The sequence below is a fragment of the Megascapheus bottae genome, chromosome 10, assembly GCF_031878675.1.
Source record: "Megascapheus bottae isolate mThoBot1 chromosome 10, mThoBot2.hap1, whole genome shotgun sequence".
Taxonomy (NCBI): domain Eukaryota; kingdom Metazoa; phylum Chordata; class Mammalia; order Rodentia; family Geomyidae; genus Megascapheus; species Megascapheus bottae.
Window position 1 is genome coordinate 2,386,112 of NC_143518.1, and position 19,055 is coordinate 2,405,166.

The 19,055-nt window shown below is 41.5% G+C and overlaps 1 protein-coding gene across 1 annotated transcript in view; it reads left to right on the forward strand.

The window, feature by feature from the left end:
• Snx24 (sorting nexin 24) overlaps positions 1–19,055 on the forward strand; it is a 129,579-nt gene that overhangs the window by 54,696 nt on the left and 55,828 nt on the right. Inside the window, exons 2-3 of the mRNA XM_090339685.1 lie at positions 4,718–4,801; positions 11,132–11,236. Coding sequence (XP_090195811.1) covers positions 4,718–4,801; positions 11,132–11,236 — 189 coding nt within the window. The remainder of the gene's footprint in view (positions 1–4,717; positions 4,802–11,131; positions 11,237–19,055) is intronic.

Consider the following 19,055-nt stretch of genomic DNA (forward strand, 5'->3'; position numbering starts at 1 on the left):
GGCTAGGCAGATAGGTCTGACCCACAGACACCCAGCTCCATTTCTGTTCTTTATCTGTATCTTCAGATTAATTCCTTCATGTACTATACTCGTGGACCTTTTCTTTCCTCCCATCAGCTGTTTGAATTGGGTGGACTTTTTGTCTCTGAGCACCAGGCACCCTGCCTCTGTAGAAATGGTTTTGTGTCCATGTTGGAAGGATACTGTAAATCTTCACCAGCCATGGTGAGGACGAGAATGCTGGGACATTAAGAACAGGTGAAGCCCCAGCACCTATGTTCCACCTCTGCAACTTAGCTACTCAGGAAGCTGACATCTGAAGATTATGGTTCAAAGTCAATCTGGGCAGTGCAGGCCATCCGACTATTACCTCCAATTAACCAGCAAAGTGCTGGAAGTAGAGTTGTGGTCTAAGTGGCACGCCATCAATTTTGAGCAGGAAAAGCTAAAGGGCGTGCTGAGGCCTAGAGTTCCAGCCCTAGTACTGGCATATACATGTATATATACATGTATACATAGATGTATGCATGCATGCATACGTATATACATATGTACATTAGAAATGAAAGAATAATCACTTAGAGGCATTAATTCATAAGATATTAAGCCTAGAGGGAAGGCTGGAAGGAAAGGCCTAGTTGGCCTGTACTGGACAGTGTGGAAATTTTCAGTGTCAGCTACTTTAGACTTGGTGCGGGCTCCTGGGAACATGTCATTTTCTCCCTGGAGACTACATATGTCATAGTGCCAAGGAAAAGGAAGCTATAAGAACAACACCCACAGGAAGACTCTGCAATGGTTATATTTTTGCCAGCAAACAGCTTTTCTTGACTCCATCGTTTTTTTCTTTTAAAGCAGTCAGACAAATTGCATGATTATGATATATCATATAACTAGAAAGTCTCTTTATTTAGGGTAAAAGAAATCAATGCAAGAAGCTCTTCGAGTGGCCTTTGCCTCTCTTCAGCTCCTTACATTTGGGTTCAGAAATGCTGATGCCAAAGATTCAGGGGTTTAATACTGAAAACTAGTTTAATACAAAAAATTGTAAGCTTTTTTTGATAAATAAACTTAATATTTAAAGCTGTGTAGTTGTGTAAATATTTTTTGTTTGTTTTTTAAAGTGGCTTAACTTGAATTGAAAATACAAGAGACCTATAGATGATGCTGTGACACAGTTTCATAGTTATGTAGCAGTCTGGAGTGGTAGGCAGCCATCTCTCCCCGACACTCCAGTTCCCTTACCTGGCTCTATCCTCAGATCTCTCACGTAATGAATGAAGAGTTTAATAAGACAATGCCATTATTTTCTTCATTGGTTATTTACTGCTCCCTGTACTGGAGTAAAAAATCTAGTGAGGACTGGGCTCAGAGTGTTACTTCTGTGACAGACTACAGGCAACTTAAACTAGGTCAAGCACAGGATAGGTGATCAAAAACCATCAGAGTTAAGGAATGGGAGAACGAAACTTTGGTAAATATTTTCTTTTTAAAATAATTTTTTCAGCAGGGTGTGGTGGCTTATGACTGTAATCCTAGCTACTCAGGAGGCTGAGATCTGGCGATCAAGGTTCAAAGCCAGCCCAGGCACTAAAGACCCTGAGACTCTTAACTCCAATTAATCACTAGAAAACAGGAAATGGGGCTGTGGCTCAAGGGCAGGGTGGCAGTCTTGAGCTGAAGAGTTCAGGGGCAGCACCCAGGCCCAGAGTCTAAGTCCCATGACCGACAAAATAAATAAATAAATAAATAAATAAATAAATAAATAAATAATTTCATAGTTATTATAATGGTGATGTACAGAGGGGTTATGGTTTGGTTATAGTTATGTAATGAGTGCATTTCTTTTTAAACAATGTCACTCCTTCCCTCATTCTCTCACAGTTTTTCCCCCACCCATCCCTACCCACAAGCTGTGTAGTTCATTTTCAATGTAGTGGCTGGTGAGTACCAAAGCTGCATTTGTTCACCCTTGGTCTCTCCATTTTCTGTGCAAATATTTTCTTAAGAATTAAAATTTGTAGGGGCCAGGAGTTTGACCTAATGGTGGAGTGCTTGCCTAGCATGCCCAAAGACCTGGGTTCCATTACTCGGTACCACATACATAGGAAAAAGCTGGAGTGGTGCTGTGTTTCAAGTGGTAGAGCTCTAGTTTTGAGAAGACCCAAGGACAGTCCTCAGGCCCTGAGTTCAAGCCCCAGGACTGGTAAAAAAAAAAAAAGAATTAAAATTTGTAAGCTGGGCTCCATTGATTCACACCTGTAATTCTAGCTAATCAGGAAGCTGAGATCTGAGGACTGCAGTTTGAAGCCAGTGCTAGCAGGAAAGTCTGTGAGACCCTTATCTCCAATTTACCACCAAAAGCTAGAAGTGGTGCTGTGGCTCAGGTTGTAGAGTACCAAACTTGAGCAAAAAAGCCAAGTGAGAGTAAGAGGCTCTGAGTTCAAGCACCAGCATTAGCACAATAAATAAATAAACAGATTTAAACTTGTGGGTTTCAAAACAACAACAACCCCCCCTCCAATTCATCCTTTTCCTTGTCCTCTGGATTCTGTGGCCTATCCATCTATCTATCTATCTATCCATCTATCTATCTATTTGCTGGTGGTGGTGGTCATAGGGCTTGAACTCAGGATCTGGACTTTCCTGCCCAGGCTGGCTTTGAACTGTGATCTTCTGAGTAGTTAGGATTACAGATTTAAGCCACCAGCACCTGGCTCATCTTATATATTTTGATCAGAATAACTCATTCCATGGGTTTCCACTGTATATGTTCCTAGAAGGAAATAGTTACATGAATACACCAATAGAAAGTAGAGATTTCTTAAGCTGAATATTAATTTTATAACATTTACTAAATCGGTAATTTTTTCCTACTGATTTAAAACTGCGGCATGCCATGGAGCTCTTGTTTCTAATTCAAAGAGGTATAAATACACAAATAAGCTTAATGTGTGATGATGATTTCTGGTCTTCTGCTATGGTTATATTTATGTGTCAGACAGGAATACTAAGTCAGAGGGATCTATTCTCATACTAAAAATGTCTTACCTTTATCTGTTTGGTAGTAAGAGCTCTTATTTCTGTTGTTCTTATGCAAAGTAACCATGTTTTCTGCACTTTAATGTTCTATGATCTTTATCTACAGTTTCTGGGATTTTTATTTGTTTGTTTTGGTTTTTGTTTTCCAAAAGGAAAATTAAACAGAAAATTTGGAGCTGGGAGTTTGGCCTAGTGGTAGAGTGCTTGCCTAGCATGCATGATACCCTGGGTTCAATACTTCAGTACCACATATATAGAAAAAGCCAGAAGGGGCATTGTGGCTCAAGTGCTAGCCTGGAGTAAAAGCAGCTCAAGGACAGGGCCCAAACCCTGAGTTCAAGTACCAGAACATGCAAAACAAAACAAAACAAAACCCCCAGAATTAGAATACCAATGAACTTGTAATGCTCTTAGCTACTCAGGAGGTTGCAATCTGAAGATCAAGGTTCAAAGCCAGCCCAGCCAGGGAAGTCCTCTTCTAGTTAACCACCAAAAACCTGGAAGTGAATCTATGTCTGAGGTAGTAGAGAGTTAGCCTTGAGCAAAAGAAAGAATAAGCTTAGGGACTGCATCCAGTTTAAGCCTGAGGACCAGCACAAGGAAAAAAAAAACAAAACAGAAATTACATAGGCATGTTAGGGCAGACCTGTAATCCCAGTATTTGGGAGTCTGAGAAAGGAGGACCCTGTGTTCAAAGCCAGGCTGGCCTTCATACTGAGTTACAGATGAGAGTAGTTATAGACCCTAACTTAAACACACACACACACACACACACACACACACACACACACACCCCTTTTTGCTCCCCTGGGGTGGGAGGGAAGAGGGGGCCAAGGCAGCACACAAGAAATTAGGTTTAGCAAAATAATCCTTTCATCTTGGCATTTACAAATTCTCACTTAGCAACACTGAATCAGATGTAAACTCTTGCAACACCAGAGTACCTGCTAAGCCTCCCCTGTCCCAACCCAAACATTATATTTTCATGAGCATTTCACAATATTTCTCATTCCCTCTTCCCAGTCTTGACCCACTGACCCAAGAATCAAGAAAATGTCATGTTGGCGCCTACTAATTAGAGCCCTTTCATGTGGCCTTTCAACCTCCTGGAGATAGAAACACAAGCTGTCACTCACGTCATGGGGGGAAAATGAGCCTTACTACATTTCCTCTGTTTTTGCAAACTGCACAGCCCAGCTGTGACTAGAGATGAATATGCAGGTTAGAGGGAATTAACCTAACTGCTGTACCGTTTGCATGATCGTTGGGTAACTGACACGTGGCTGCATGTGAATTGAAATCCCGGTGGTGAGAGCCCCATGCCTGGGCTTGCTCTGTCAGGCTTCTGTTCTGTCCTTAGCCAGCTCAGCCAGCTCACTCATTTGGAGAAATCCTTTTGGAGAAGAATATTCACCAGATCAAAACACCAAGTAGCATTTTGGGGTGTTCAGATCCCCCTGTTTTCAGACAAAGTGTTGGAGAAGGCTGTCATTTATTTGTGAGCGTTTGGTTTCAGTGCTCATTAATCAGTGTTGTTGGACCAAGGTCTCTTGAGCTTTCAGGAATCAGCTCTGGTAATTAAAGGCATGAAATATATCATGGTCACAAACTTACCCCATCAGACAGCAGAAGGTTCTGAACCAGTAGGATTAATCTCGTTTTAATTTTCTTTTAGGTGTTTAAGATAGAAGTACTCATGAATGGAAGAAAACATTTTGTTGAGAAAAGATACAGCGAGTTTCATGCCTTGCACAAAAAGGTAAACTTGGTATTTTGTTTTTTTCTTCTCTCTTTTCTGTATGTGGCTTGTGTTATGTCTGCTGAGACTCCAGTTGATGGTTCTAAGAGCATTCATTCGTATTTCTTGTGTACATTGTTTATTTTTCTTATTTTTTTGGTGCTGGCACTGGGCTTTAACTCAAGGTGTGGGTGCTATCCCTTAGCTTTTTCATTCGAGGCTGATGCTTTACCACTTGAGCCAAAGCTACACTTTCATATATTTGTGACTTACTCTCAATGAGTCTCCAGGCCTGCACATCTGGGAAACTCTAGAAGGCGGCCAGAGGTAGCTGCTGGTGTGGCTAACACTTGTCATCCTCAGAGCAGACCCCCCCCCCCACCCGCCCCTGCTTCCAGCCCACACATCCCTCTCTGACTTCCTCATCTTCCTTATGGGAACACTGGCCCATCCCATAACAATTTAGATACCTATTTAGATACCTTCCCTCCCTTTCTCCATCTTCCTGCTTCCCTCCCTCCCTTTCCCTTCCTTTTTTCCTTTTCCTTCCTTCCTTCCTTCCTTCCTTCCTTCCTTCCTTCCTTCCTTCCTTCCTTCCTTTGTATCTAGGCTTAACTTAAGAGTCCCATGCTTGGTCAACTAATGCTCTATTGCTCAAGTCATGCCTCCAGTGCTGCTTTTTGCTGACTGTTTCGGAGATGGGAATCTTGTGTGCTTTTCTGCCTGGGTTGAAAATATTGATCCTCTAGACCTCAGCCTCCTGAGTAGCTAGGATTTTTCTAGGTATGAGCCATGGGTGCCAGGAAGATCCTTACTTAAATCATAGGTTCCTCTTCTGGTGAGCCACCAGTCCTCGATCCTGGATTGGAGGTTCCCTAGCATCTAACATAACCCTATCTTATCAACTTCAAACCCCCAGCTTTTTTTCTTAAGCTAGCCTTTTTTTTTCTTAATTTTTCCCCTAAGGAAACTTCATGATAGCCATTCTCACCCTGCTCATGGTGTCTGTGCCTGCTGGGGAGAGTTCCGTTTGTGCTCAGATGTGTTCAAATAAACCTAGGACATTTCAGTTTCTCATTCTCAGGCCAGCTCCTTTGTCCTTAATCTCTCTCCCTGGAACTTCACTAATACCAAGTTCTAGTTCAATATTCAAAATTAGGTCTTGGGTAATTTAATTCGAGTTATCCTTACTATTAGAAGATTCTTTTTGGGGGGCTTTTCTCAGGGTTAGTGCTCTACCACTTGAGCCACAGTACCACTTCCAGCTTTTCTATGTATGTGGTACTGAGGAATTGTATGCAGGTCTTCGTGCATGCTAGGCGAGCACTAGCCAAAACTCCCAGCCAGAAAATTCCTTTTCTCGAACAGTGCTAGTGTGTGAACTTGTGCTTTCGAGGCAGGCACTCTATATATTGAGCCATACATCCAAGTTCTTTTTGCTCTGGACATTTTTTGTTGTTGTTGTGGTCATGGGGCTTAAACTCTGGGCCTGGGAGCTGTCCCTGAGCTCTTCAGCTCAAGGCTAAACCCTACTCCTTAAACCACAGTCTCACTTCTTGTTTTCTAGTGATTAATTAGAGATAAGAGTCTCATAGTCTTTAGTGCCCAGGCTGGCTTTGAACCACGATCCTCAGATCTCAGCCTCCTGAGTAGCTAGGATTACAGGCATGAGCCACCATGCCCAGCAAACTCTGGGTATTTTTAAGATAAATTTTGCTGAGGCCAGACTTATTAACACTACATGCCCTATGTAGAACCATGCTCATTTCCTTCAATTGAGATGAAGTCTCTCCAGCTTTTTTTGCCCAGTCTGGCCTGGAATGACCATCCTCTGTAGGTGGGATAGCAGGCATGTGCCACTGCACCCGCCTGTTGTTCGAGGCGGGGTCTTGGGAACTTTTTCGCCTTGAACATTGATTCTCTGTAGTAGCTGCAATTATAGGCTGCTACTCTGTGTGTGTGTGTGTGTGTGTGTGTGTGTGTGTGTGTGTGTCCAGTTGTCCTGGCCCTCCAAGAGCCAAGTTATTTACCATTGTTCATTTTTATCATTTTATCATTCTCCTCCAGTCTCCCAACCCAGCCCAACACTCAGTTTTTGTAATTTTGTAGAGGGGGAGGCAGAGGAGAAATAGGGATTTTTTTTTCTGGGAAAGTAGAAACTTGTACTACATTTTATTTTTATTTTTATTTTTGTGGGTCATGGGGCTTGAACTTGGGCTGGGTGCTGTCCCTGAGCCCTTCAGCCCAAGGCTATCACCCTACCCTTAGGCTAACCCCCACTTCCCATTTTCTAGAAGTTAATTGGAGAGTCTCAGGTCCTTTTGTGCCCAGGCTGGCTTTGAACCACGATCCTCAGATCTCAGCCTCCTGAGTAGCTAGGATTACAAGTGTGAGCCACCGTACCCGGCTGGTAATACATTTTCTTAACAACTGTACAGGGCCATATGGTTACAGAGGAACTTAGGAAACCAAGTTTTAGACATGGCATGGTATTGTTTTACTGTTGTGGCTTTTTTTTCACATAAAGAAAAAATGGATATTGGAAAGCAGCCATGTAATTTATTCTTGCAGGGTGAGATTTGGCTGAGAATGACTCTAAAACCTTAGTAATGGTTTTAGCAATGGGCTGGTGAGGGAATTTGGTGGTTATCAAGGACCCCAGGCTCTTGTTACTTTACAATTCTCAGGAAGTGGCTTCTGCCACAAAGGCAGAAGGTGGCTGCTACAGCTCTGAACTTTAGCTAGCAGGAAGGAAATAGCCCCTCCCTTCAGGAGTTCCCTGCCATGAGAGTTCCATGTCCATCTATCTATCTTTTTACCTGGAATTAGAATTAGGTCACATGGCGGCCCAGAGCCTGAAAGGGAAAGAGACTGGAAGATGTATTCTTAATTCTGCATGCTCATATGTTCAACCTCAAACTGGGAGTTGGTATTCCATAAAGGACAGAGACTGTGAATGTTGGAGTGTAACTAATGGGTCTCCCATTTACCTCAGGGCTGGCATTCTCCCACAATATGGCTGCCAGAAGAGATTATGAGTGGAGGTCTGTCTTGAAATCATCCTGATGGGCTTGACTGAGCACCCACACCCTTGCCCCCACTTCTGTCCCTGCACACCAGTGTACCCTCTCCAGCGCCATCATTTTTCATGTGGACTTCCATAGAGCTTTATTTCATTTATTTTTTTAGTCAGTCATGGAGCTTGAACTCCAGGCCTGGGCACTGTCCCTGAGCTCTTCAGTTTGAGACTAGAGCTCTACCACATTGAGCCATCACACACCACTTCTGGTTTTCTGGTGGTTAATTGGAGATAAGAGTCCCACAGACTTTTGTGTCCTGGCTGGCATTGAACCACGATCCTCAGATCTCAGCTTCCTGAGTAGATAGGATTACATGTGTGAGCCACTGGCACCCAGCCTTTTTTTTTTAAATACAATTTTATTGCTCTTGCAGTATTGTATAGAGGTGTGAAGGTTTCATAAGTCAGGTGATAAATACATTTCTTTTTGGACAATGTCACCCCTTCTTTGTCTCCCTCGGTTTCTGCTTCCCATGTCTGCCAACTCACAAAGTTGCATAATTCATTTTTTTCATTGCATACTATATCAGTATTTGTTCACCCTCTAGTTCTGTCTCCCTTTAGTCCCTAAATGAACTTTAAAAAAAAAAAGCAAAAACAGCAGTAACAATGAAAACAACACAGCTTTGTTTCCATGTCCTGTAACTTATTTCAGTAAACAGTATTTAAATGTTTAGAGAAGTCACACTCATGAGTTCCTCCCCTGAGTATCGTCCTGTACAGGTTATCATGTCCAGTGATATTTGAGACCTAGACCCACATATGAGAGAAAACATGCACCATTTGTCTCTCTGAGCTTGCCTTACCTCACCTTGTGTAATTTGTTAAAGGTCCATCCATTTCCTTCAGCTGGAGCCCTGTCTTACTAAACCTTCTATAGTACAGTTTTCTTGGCTCAGAGAACACAACTTAGTTTCTCTCTTTTTTTAGGTTGACAGTATTTGAAGTCAGGGTCTCACTATGGGGCACAGCCTGGATTCAAATCCATAGTCCTTCTTACCACGGTTTTCTGAGTGCTGGAATTACAGGCATACACCACCTCCCCCAGCTCTAGCTTGGTTTCTGAACACAACAGTTATATCAGATCCTTCCCTTTAACCATTCAGTTGACTTCCAATTGAAATTGAGATCCAAATCACCATCTTGTCTCTTTGGCCCTAACCATCTGGCCTCTGCTGTCTCTCTGGTGTGTGTATGTGTTGGGGGGTAGGGGTCTTACCCTATCTTCCGTGAGACTTCTTTTTTTTCTGCTGCTGAAGGAATAGTGCTTTTGCACAAATTGAAAGGTTTCTGGGCTCAGTTTTCCTGCCTCTCTCCAGTCCAGGCTCATAGTTCTCTGGGCCACCTACAGATGCCATGTTTTCTCTTCTGTGATTAATCTCCCAATTTCCTGGGATTCCATCCTCAAACCCAGTGTCAAAAAAGGCATAGAAAGTAAACTGTGTTCTTAAATGTCTGAATATGCTTTTGTTCTCTCTTTCATGATTGGTAGTGTGGTTGCTAATACAGCTGCATTTTTTCCCCCAGGCTGGGTATGGTGGCTCATGCCTGTACTCGTAGATACTTGGAAAGTAGAGATAGGAGGCTCATGGTCCAAGGCTGGCAGGCAAAAAGTCAGAGGTTTTACATTAAAAAACTAAAGGGGAGGCATAGTGGGGAAGAGAAAGACTGAGGGAGAGGAAGAGAGGAGGGAAGAGAAGGAGAGGAAGAGAGGGTGAGAGGGAGGAAGAGAAGACTGGACACATAACTCAATTGGTAAAGTGCTTCCCTAGCAAAAATGAGACTTAGTAGGTTCTTAATTTGAACAAAAAAATTATTTTGTCATTTGAAAGTGTGTTTATTCTTAATTCTATACTTAACTGATTTTAATCCTAAACCTACTGAATTCATTCCCTTTGTGGTTTTGCACTTACTGTAGTCTATACTTAGTTAATCCCTTTTCTCATTTCTGTATCGTGTTTCCTTTTTTCTTTTCTTCTTCTTCTTTTTTTTTTGTTTTAGCTGGTCCTGGAGCTTGAACTCAGCCTATGTGCTGTCCCTGGGCTCTTTTTGCTCAAGGCTAGCACTCTACTGATTATTCTTTTTTCATAGTAATCTGTTTGTTTTTTTGCTAGTCCTGGAGCTTGAACTCAGGGCCTATGCACTGTCCTTGGGCTTGGTCAAGGCCAAGACTCTACCAGTTGAGCCACAGCACCACTTCCAGCTTTTTCTGTGTATGTGGTACTGAGGAATCAAACCCAGGGCTTCGTGCATGCTAGGGAAACACTCTACCATTAGGGCACGCTACTGGCCGAAGTAATCTTGTTCATGTTTAGAAGTAGTATCTCCCTGAGTGTTTCTGTGGATGCTAATAAGAAAAGCTAAGGATCGTACATGATGATAGTATGTGCTTGTTTTTGGTTAATTTCCATTTATCTCCACTTAGTATGCTTCACTTATATCAGCCGGCCTGGAATGGGATTTGTTTACTGATACTGGTCAAAATAGTTATGCTTAAACCTGCCTAGAAATTGTTACCATAAGAAAAGCAACAGTGATATAATCTGTGTGTATGTGTGCATGCGTGCATGCGTGCGTGCGTGCGTGCGTGCATGCGTGTGTGTGTGTGTGTGTGTGTGTGTGTGTGTATTTGTATTTGTGTGTAAGTACTGGGGTTTAAACTGCGTGCTATCTCAGGTTTGTCACTCAAGGCTAGCATTCAGCCACTTGAGCCATGCCTCCACTTCTTTTTGCTGGCTAATCGGAGATAACAGTCTCACAGACTTTGCTACCTGGGCTAGCTTTGAGCTTTTATCTTCGTATCTCAGACACTTGAGTCACCAGTATCACAGACGTGAGCTTCCAGCATGGAAGCTATAGTAGAACTTTTTAATCTAGAAAAAGACTTCAAACTAAATTTTGTTGTACTGAATTTACTTCTGCCTCCCAAGTGCTAGGATTATAGGCACATGCCAGGAAACCTGCCTCCCCAGATTAATTTTACTAAAAATAAAGAAATTTTTCCTTACCTTTATATTTCTTTTTCTCTCTTTTGGTCAATTTTTATGTAAAAATTATTGCATTCTGAAATGTTAATACCAATAAATTTTCAGACCTGATGAGAACAGCTAAGTAGAGAATTTCTGATAGTATGTCAGTATAATTGTTCTGTTCCCTCCCCCATGGGTTATAGCAATGGTTTACTTGCTTTTATTGGCCATTTTTTTCTCCTGAATAATGTCATTATAATTAATACATCTCTATCTCTCTTTCTTTCTCTCTCCTTTCTATAGCTTAAGAAATGTATAAAAACTCCAGAAATCCCGTCAAAGCATGTTAGGAACTGGGTCCCCAAAGTCTTAGAGCAACGACGACAAGGTTTGGAGACATACTTACAGGTAAGATGCATCCTTAATTAATATATTGATTTTTGTTGTTGTTGTTATTGTTGTTGTTGTTCTTTTTTGGCCAGTTCTGGAGCATGAACTCAGGGCCTGGGTGCAGACTGACCCTGAGCTTCTTTTAGCACCCTGTCACTTGAGCTACAATGCTACATTCAGCTTTGTTTGTTTGTTTGTTTAGGTGGTACTGAGGAAGCAAACCTAGGGCTTCATGCATGCTAGGCAAGCACCGTACCACTAAGCCACATTTCCAGCCCTGATATTGCTTATATAATCATGTCTTGGTGATGGAAGGGGGGAAGGAAGACAAAACCATGAGAAGGTATCAAGGTTGGAAAAGTAATGTACCTATTACCTGACAAATGTAACTGTAACCCCTCTATACATTATCTTGACAATAAAATACAATTTAAAAATTGATAGGTATAAAATTATGGAAATTATAGTCATGGTAACCAGATACCATATACATATATTAAAAATCAGGTACTGTATCCTGAGTCAGAAATGGCATCACAAAACTGTAGCCTTTGATTAAGTAAATATTCTTACGTAGCATAAACATTTTTTTTAATAAATAAAAAATAACCATGTCTTGCTCCTTTTTTCTCAAGACAGATGAATGTCATACAAAATATATCAGCAATCAGCAGTTCTAAATTAAAATCAAGGTTTTTGTTTTGTTTTGTGCCACTACTGGGGCCTGAAGTCGGGGCTGCCCTGTCCCTTAGATTTTTACCATTTGAGTCATACCTCCACTCCTAGCTTTTTGTTAATTAACTGAAGAAAACAGTCACACAGACTGTACTTGCCAGGCTGGCTGGGAACAGCAATCCTCAGATCTCAGCCTCCTGAATAGGTAGGGTTATAGATACGCATCATTGGTGCTCAGTTAAAATGAATGTATTTAAAATTACAAATATATTATTGATTTGATCACTTAAGTTTAATTAAGTGCTATTTAAAGATTGCCTTGGGGAACTGAAAGCTGAGTATAGAAGGAAAAACTTATATAGAAAGAATCTATTTTTCAGTTTAACTCTACAAAGTACTTGGGCTTGTGGAAAAGTAACTTTGTCTTCCTAAGTGTGCGGGGCTGCTAGGATTAGTAGAGAAACATGTCTGTGGACCCCACTGAGAATGTGTGTGTAATTGAGTCCTGGGGTAACAGGCCCACTTCACAGAAAACAGAACACATTAAGAGCCTCTTGTCCCAGCACCACTGCCTGAGAGACAGGAGACAAAACTAATCTGTTCAAGTGACAGACAAAGCAAAGGGAAGAGGAAAACATGTCAGCTCTTTGCCTCTTAAGGCAGAGAGGCCCATAGTCCAAGTTGAGTGTGCAGAGGCTGTGGGATGGGCGGGCCCTGTTGGTGCACTGTACACGTGGTGCATACATGAGAAGGGGTATGTGAGGTGAGCCCTGCTGAGGCAGGGGAGGAGTCTTTTTTTTTTTTTCCCATAACCTAGAGTTCATTCTATTTAGTCTCATCTTGTATGACCTTATGTACATAGCTTTTGAGGTACTGTGATCCTCTGCTAGGAGACTCCTAGATGTGTACTAATTACTACAAATGAGGGAAACCATTAAACCTATTTTCTTTTGGGTCTGGCTTACTTCAATTAATATAATTTTTCCATTTCCTTATGCGTGAGGAAATGTCATTCTTTCTGATGGCAGCATAGAATTCCATTTTGTGTAAGTACCACATCTTCTTGATCCAGTCATCTACTGAGGGGCATCTCGGTTGGTTCCATATCTTAGCTATGGTAAATAATGCTGCAGTGAACATCATTGTGCCAGTAGCTTTAGTAGGAGTCTTAAGCTCTCAGAAAAGGATAGCTAACGTTGGGAACCAATGGTGTATGCCTGTAATCCTGCCTACTCAGGAGGTTGAGATCAGAGGAATGCTGGTTGGAGGCCAGTTTAGGCCTAAATCCATGAGACCCCATCCCCAGTTCACCAACCAAAGACTGGTCCAGGTGTGACTCAAGCGGCAAAGCATCAGCTCTGAGCAAGTTGGGAATTCAAGGCCCTAAATGGAAGTCCCAATACTTGCAAAAGAAAGAAAAAAGGAAAGGAAGGAAGGGAGGAAATAGGGAGGGAAAGAGGGAGGAAGGGAGGGAGAGAAAGAAGAAGGCAGGCTAGAAGAGGTAAACAGTATCCAACTCATGACTCAGCCTTCTAAAATTTGTCACACTCACAAATGGTGGCCGTGACTGTGTCCTTCCTTTAATGTTTCTTTTATGTGTGTATGTGCCGGTACCCCAGCTTGAATTCAGGGTCTCCTGCTCTTGCATGGCTTTTCACTTGAGGGTGATGCTCCACCATTTGAACCACACCTTCACATCTGGGTTTTTGCTAGTTCAATGGAGCTAAGAGCCTCATGGACTTTACTGCTGGGCTGGCTTCGAACCTTGATCCTCAGCTCCCTGCCTCCGAGTAGCTAAGATGACAGATGTGAGCCACTGCCACCTGCCCTTTGCTGTGGTGAACTCTAGGATGGGTCCTGGTGAAGCTGGTGTGCTGTTTTGGCAGCGCTTCTGTGGGTGGTTGGGCTGAACCACCATGGACTTGATGCAGAAGAGAGTCTGGCTGCCCCGCCAGATCCCTGGTGATAAAGTCACCGGACTAGGAGGCAGAGGACTGCACTTGCGTTCATCATACTCACCCAGGGGCCAGGCAGCCCGACGGGCTTCTGCCTTCCCCTCGGCTGGCTGGAGAAAGCTCAGCAGAAAAGGACCAAAAATCACGGGAGCGTGTGTGGCCGTGTTCCTTGAGATTCTGTGGATACAGCTAGGAGACTTCCATAGCTTCAGGCGACACTTCAGAGCAAGAAGCAAACCAAAAGCCCCACAACCAGACTTCAGAAATCCTATGCGAAGGCTCTCAGTGCGTGCTCATTATAATTAAGTGCAATAGGTAAACAATGCATTTTCATTTGTAAGCCAGATTTTCCACAGATATTGTATATCTTGAGCTTCAGTTCTGAAGAAAGCTTTCTTCTCCCCACCCCCACTCTTGGCGCCGACACATGACTTCCATTATTAAGTGTAAACATTGTGAGTTTGTTTGTACTTTGGACATGAATATGTGGATACAATCAAAAGCCCGCAAAAGAGTTTGTGGTGACGCTCAAATTGAGCTTAGAATTTTCTAGTCGCAGAAATAGGGCTTGAAAGATGTGGTTGGAGGGCAGAGGGCTGGCTTCCTGCTGTGCCATTAACATCCAAGTCCCTGTTCCCCACAGAGATCAAGGGAGAGGGTTTAAGGCATATTCTTCTTTCCCTTCTGTACCTGGTTGTGTCTGCTGGCAGACCGATGGAACCAGTTAGAAGCTGCCGAGATGAATGTGACCACTTTGTTAATCTCCAGTGACATGTAAAACCCTGGTACTTCAATTTTTCACTATGATAGAGCTGGGTATGGCTACTCACATCTGTAATCCCAGCTACTCTGGAGGCAGAGATCAGGAAGATCGCAGTTCCAGGTCAGCCTGGGCAAAAAGTTAGTGAGACCCCCATCTCACTAAACTGGGGGCTCTTGTGAGCACCTGTCAGCTTTCTTTGTGATAAGCACTACCAGGTAATGGTGGTGATCCAGCCCAGGGAAAGGGACAAGTCTCTTCCAGTAGAATGGGCAGCAGGAAGAAGTCTCTCCCAGTCTACCCTGAGCCTCACTGTGGACAGTGGAGGCCTGGGTAAAGAAGAGTCAGGTTGCTCATAGTGAGAGATGGGGAGTAAGTTGAATATACATGGAGGGACACACAGCCAATGCCTGGAAGGCCAGAGAAGGGATGCTATTGGTTAAATGCATTGTACTCACTAATTGGTGTGTTTGTTGAACTGGAGACCCTTTGGACAACTACTCAAAGATAATTTTGAAGAAGGAAAAACCTGATACTCCTTTTCCAGTTTGAATTACATTGCCAAGATCTTGAAAAGGTTGGGACATTCCTGAGGCTGGAATTAAAAGCTCCTTCCTGAAGTTTCAGGAAAATGTAATTTCAAGCGTTCTTGGCATTTGATATCTAGAGATGTTCCATTCCTGGTTGTTTAGAAAGTATAAAATAACAGGCAATTAGCCGATATAACTTACATTCAATATTTTCTGTTACCAGTGAAGTTTGGAGCTATGACACCAAAGGACAAAGCATCTCATTTACTAGTTTCTAAGGGAGAGACAAGAAGTCTCTTTTTCTTAGCACATATTAAGTGTGCAGGGGAGCACATGTGTGCATTGCACACATGTACATAATGTATCAACCCCATTATCCCTCTCTCCCATCCAATCCCCTTCTTAACACATTTTCAACAGAGGCTTGGATGTGGCTTTCTGGTACAGTCCTTGCATGAAGCCCTGGGTTCCATTTCTTAGTACCACATAAACAGGGGAAAAAGAGCCAGAGGTGGCCCTGTGGGTCAAGAGGTAGAGTGTTATCCTTGAGCAAAAGAAGCTAAGGGACAGTGATCAGGTCTTGAGTTCAAGACCCAGGACAGTGAGGAATCTCCCCCCACCTTTTTTCTTTTTTTGTTTTGTTTTATTTTTGTTTTCATTTTGTGTGTGTGTGAGTTGTTTTCTTTTATTTTGTTGCTGTTTTGTTTCTTTTTTCTTTTTTTTCTTTTCTTTCTTAAATTGGTATCATTGAAATCTCCTATATCAACCTCTCTCTTTTCTCTATATATTCTTCTTATTATTATTCTTATTTTGATAAGTGTTATCTAAGTTCATCTAAACTTTCTACACAAATACTCTACCTGTCTATCACCTTAGGTCAGTTATCCTTACACGATACCCTTTCTTCATTACTATAATATTCTTATACTCCTGTATTATTCTTTTCCTACCTCCCTTGTCGTCTTTCATATTATTTTTCTATCTCTGGTCCTCTGTTCATTCTTCAACTCTTATAATGCATGGATCTACATTTGATGGCTGTTGAGCAATGCTGTGTATCTAGGTGTTCAATTATACTCTAGGTCCAGAGGGACTTAAATACAATAGAGATTGGATTGGGGGGCTTATTGTTTTGGTCATAAATTGGTCCTCTGTGATTGTATTAAATTTGTATGTAAGTGTACAAAAAGAGAGAGTGCTATTACCAATCTAACAGAGCTAATATCTATTGTCAGCCAACTAAAAAGGTCTAGGTTGGTTATATCTGAAAAATTATAATCTTGTTTAGTATTAATCTTGCTCCCATCCTCAAATGGGCAGAACAAGAAACTCAAGAAAAATGTCAAATCAAGGAATAGCATCTTCCACCCAACACATAAACAGGCAATGGAGCAGTCAGTTGCAAATCTAGAGGAGAGCCTTCTAAGTGCTATACAAATGCAATTGATAAACATCATTAATGAAAAATGTGAAAACGGGGGGGGGGGAAGAAAAAAAAGAAAAATGTGAAAACATAAAGAAAGAAATGAGGGAGGAAGCCACAGCTAAACAAGAGGAAACCATAAACAAGGTGATATGTGAAAAAGGGGAAACCATAAAGGAGGCCATAATAAAGGTTTTTCAAAGAAAAATGGATGAATTCATAGAATCCACAAACAAAAAAGTGACTGAACTCCAACAAATGTCCAAAGAGAATAAAGCAACTGAGCTAACCACTCAAATGGAAATCAGGGAGCTAAAGAAATCCATACATGATCTAAAACAAGAGATGCAAGGCATCAAAAATGAGCAATTAGAAGCAAGGGAGATGAAGAATAAAGTAGATAGCTTTGATAGCAGGTTAGACAATGCAGAAGAGAGAATTTCCAGGGTTGAAGATAATTTAGTTGTTATAGAAAAAGAACAGAAAATGAGTCAATTCAAATCTAAGAAATATGAGAAAACGTTTCAGGAGGTCCAAGATACAATTAGGAAGACTAATTTAAGGCTAATTGGTATTGAGGAGGGTCTGGAGAAAGAGGTCAATGGTATTGGAAATATACTTCAGGGAATCATCTCAGAGAACTTCCCAAATATCCAGAAGGGCAGGCCCACCCAGATACAAGAAGCTTTTAGAACCCCAAACAGACCTGACCAGAAAAGGGCATCCCACTGCCGCATTATAATCCGAACTGGATCAATAGAGGCCAAAGATAGGATCCTAAAAGCAGCCAGGGAGAAGAGAACAATGACCTATAAAGGCAAACCAATCAGAATAACCCCAGATTTCTCAGCAGAGACCATGCAAGCAAGAAGAGATTGGAACGATATATGCCATGCCCTGAAGTCAAATAACTATCAACCAAGAATACTGTACCCAGCTAAGCTCTCATTCATAACTGAGGGAACAATAAAAACGTTCCATTCCAAGGAAAAGCTTCAACATTGTGTAGCAACCAAACCAACATTACAGAAAATTCTCAAAGATGCTGTACACATAGAAAACCAACACAAATGTAATACAGAGAAAGACATGGCACCTAAAACTCATAACACCTAAGTACCACAAAAACTATCAAGACAGCTTGTAAAAATGTCAGGAACTAATAAATATTTCTCAATCCTAACTATCAATATCAATGGACTTAATTCTCCAATTAAATGACATAGATTATCTAGTTGGATCAAAAAACAAGATCCATCGTACTTCTGTCTTCAAGAGACACATCTTACCCCAAAAAACAAACACCTTTTGAAAATGAGAAGTTGGAATAAACTCTATCAAGCTAACGGCCCCCATAAACAGGCTGGAGTTGCCATCCTCATATCAGATACAATAGACTTCAAACTAAAATTAGTAAGTAAAGACAAAGAAGGTTACTACATACTACTAAAGGGGTCTTTCCTCCAGGAGGACATAACCATCCTAAATATCTACACACCAAATCCCGGAGCTCCGAACTTCATCAAGCAAACTTTATTTTCACTGAAACCATATATAGATCGAAACACAGTGATTGTTGGTGACTTTAACACATCACTTTCACCTTTGGACAGATCAACAAGGCATAAATTCAAGACAAAAACCTTAGAATTGAACAACTACATAGACCAACTAGATCTAACAGACATCTGCAGATTATTCCACCCAGCAACAACACAATATACGTTTTTCTCAGCAGCACATGGAACATTTTCCAAAGTAGACCACATTTTAGGCCATGAAACAAACCTGGACAGATTCAGAAACACTGAAATTATTCCCTGCACTCCCTTATACCACAAGGGCATCAAATTGGAACTGAAAACACATCTCCACCAATGAAAACCCTGTAACTCATGGAGATTGAACAACACATTGTTGAATCACCAATGGGTCATCGAAGAGATCAGAACAGAAATCCAACAGTTTATGAAATTTAACAAAAAGGAGCACACAAAATACCAGCTCCTTTGGGACACGGCAAAGGCAGTACTCAGAGGAAAATTTATAGCTCTGAGTGCTTACAATAACAAATTGGAAAAATCACAAACAAACAATTTACTGTGTTACCTTAAGCTCCTGGAAAAAGAGCAACAAACCAACCCTAATCCCACTAGAAGGAAGCAAATTATTAAAATCAATGCAGAATTAAATGAATTGGAATCCAAAAAAACTATAGAAAGAATCAGCAAAATAAGGAGTTGTTTCTTTGAAAGAATTAACAAAATTGACAAGCCCTTAGCAAATCTTACCAAAAAAAGAAGGGAGCATACCGAAATAAACAAAATCACAGATGAAAATGGTAATATCACGACAGAAATTACCAAGATCCAGAGTATCATGAGGGAATACTTCTCAAACCTTTACGCCAACAAATTTGAGAATCTAGAAGAAATGGATGAATTCCTAGCCAATATTAACATACCCACACCGAACCAAGAAGAACTAACCCAAC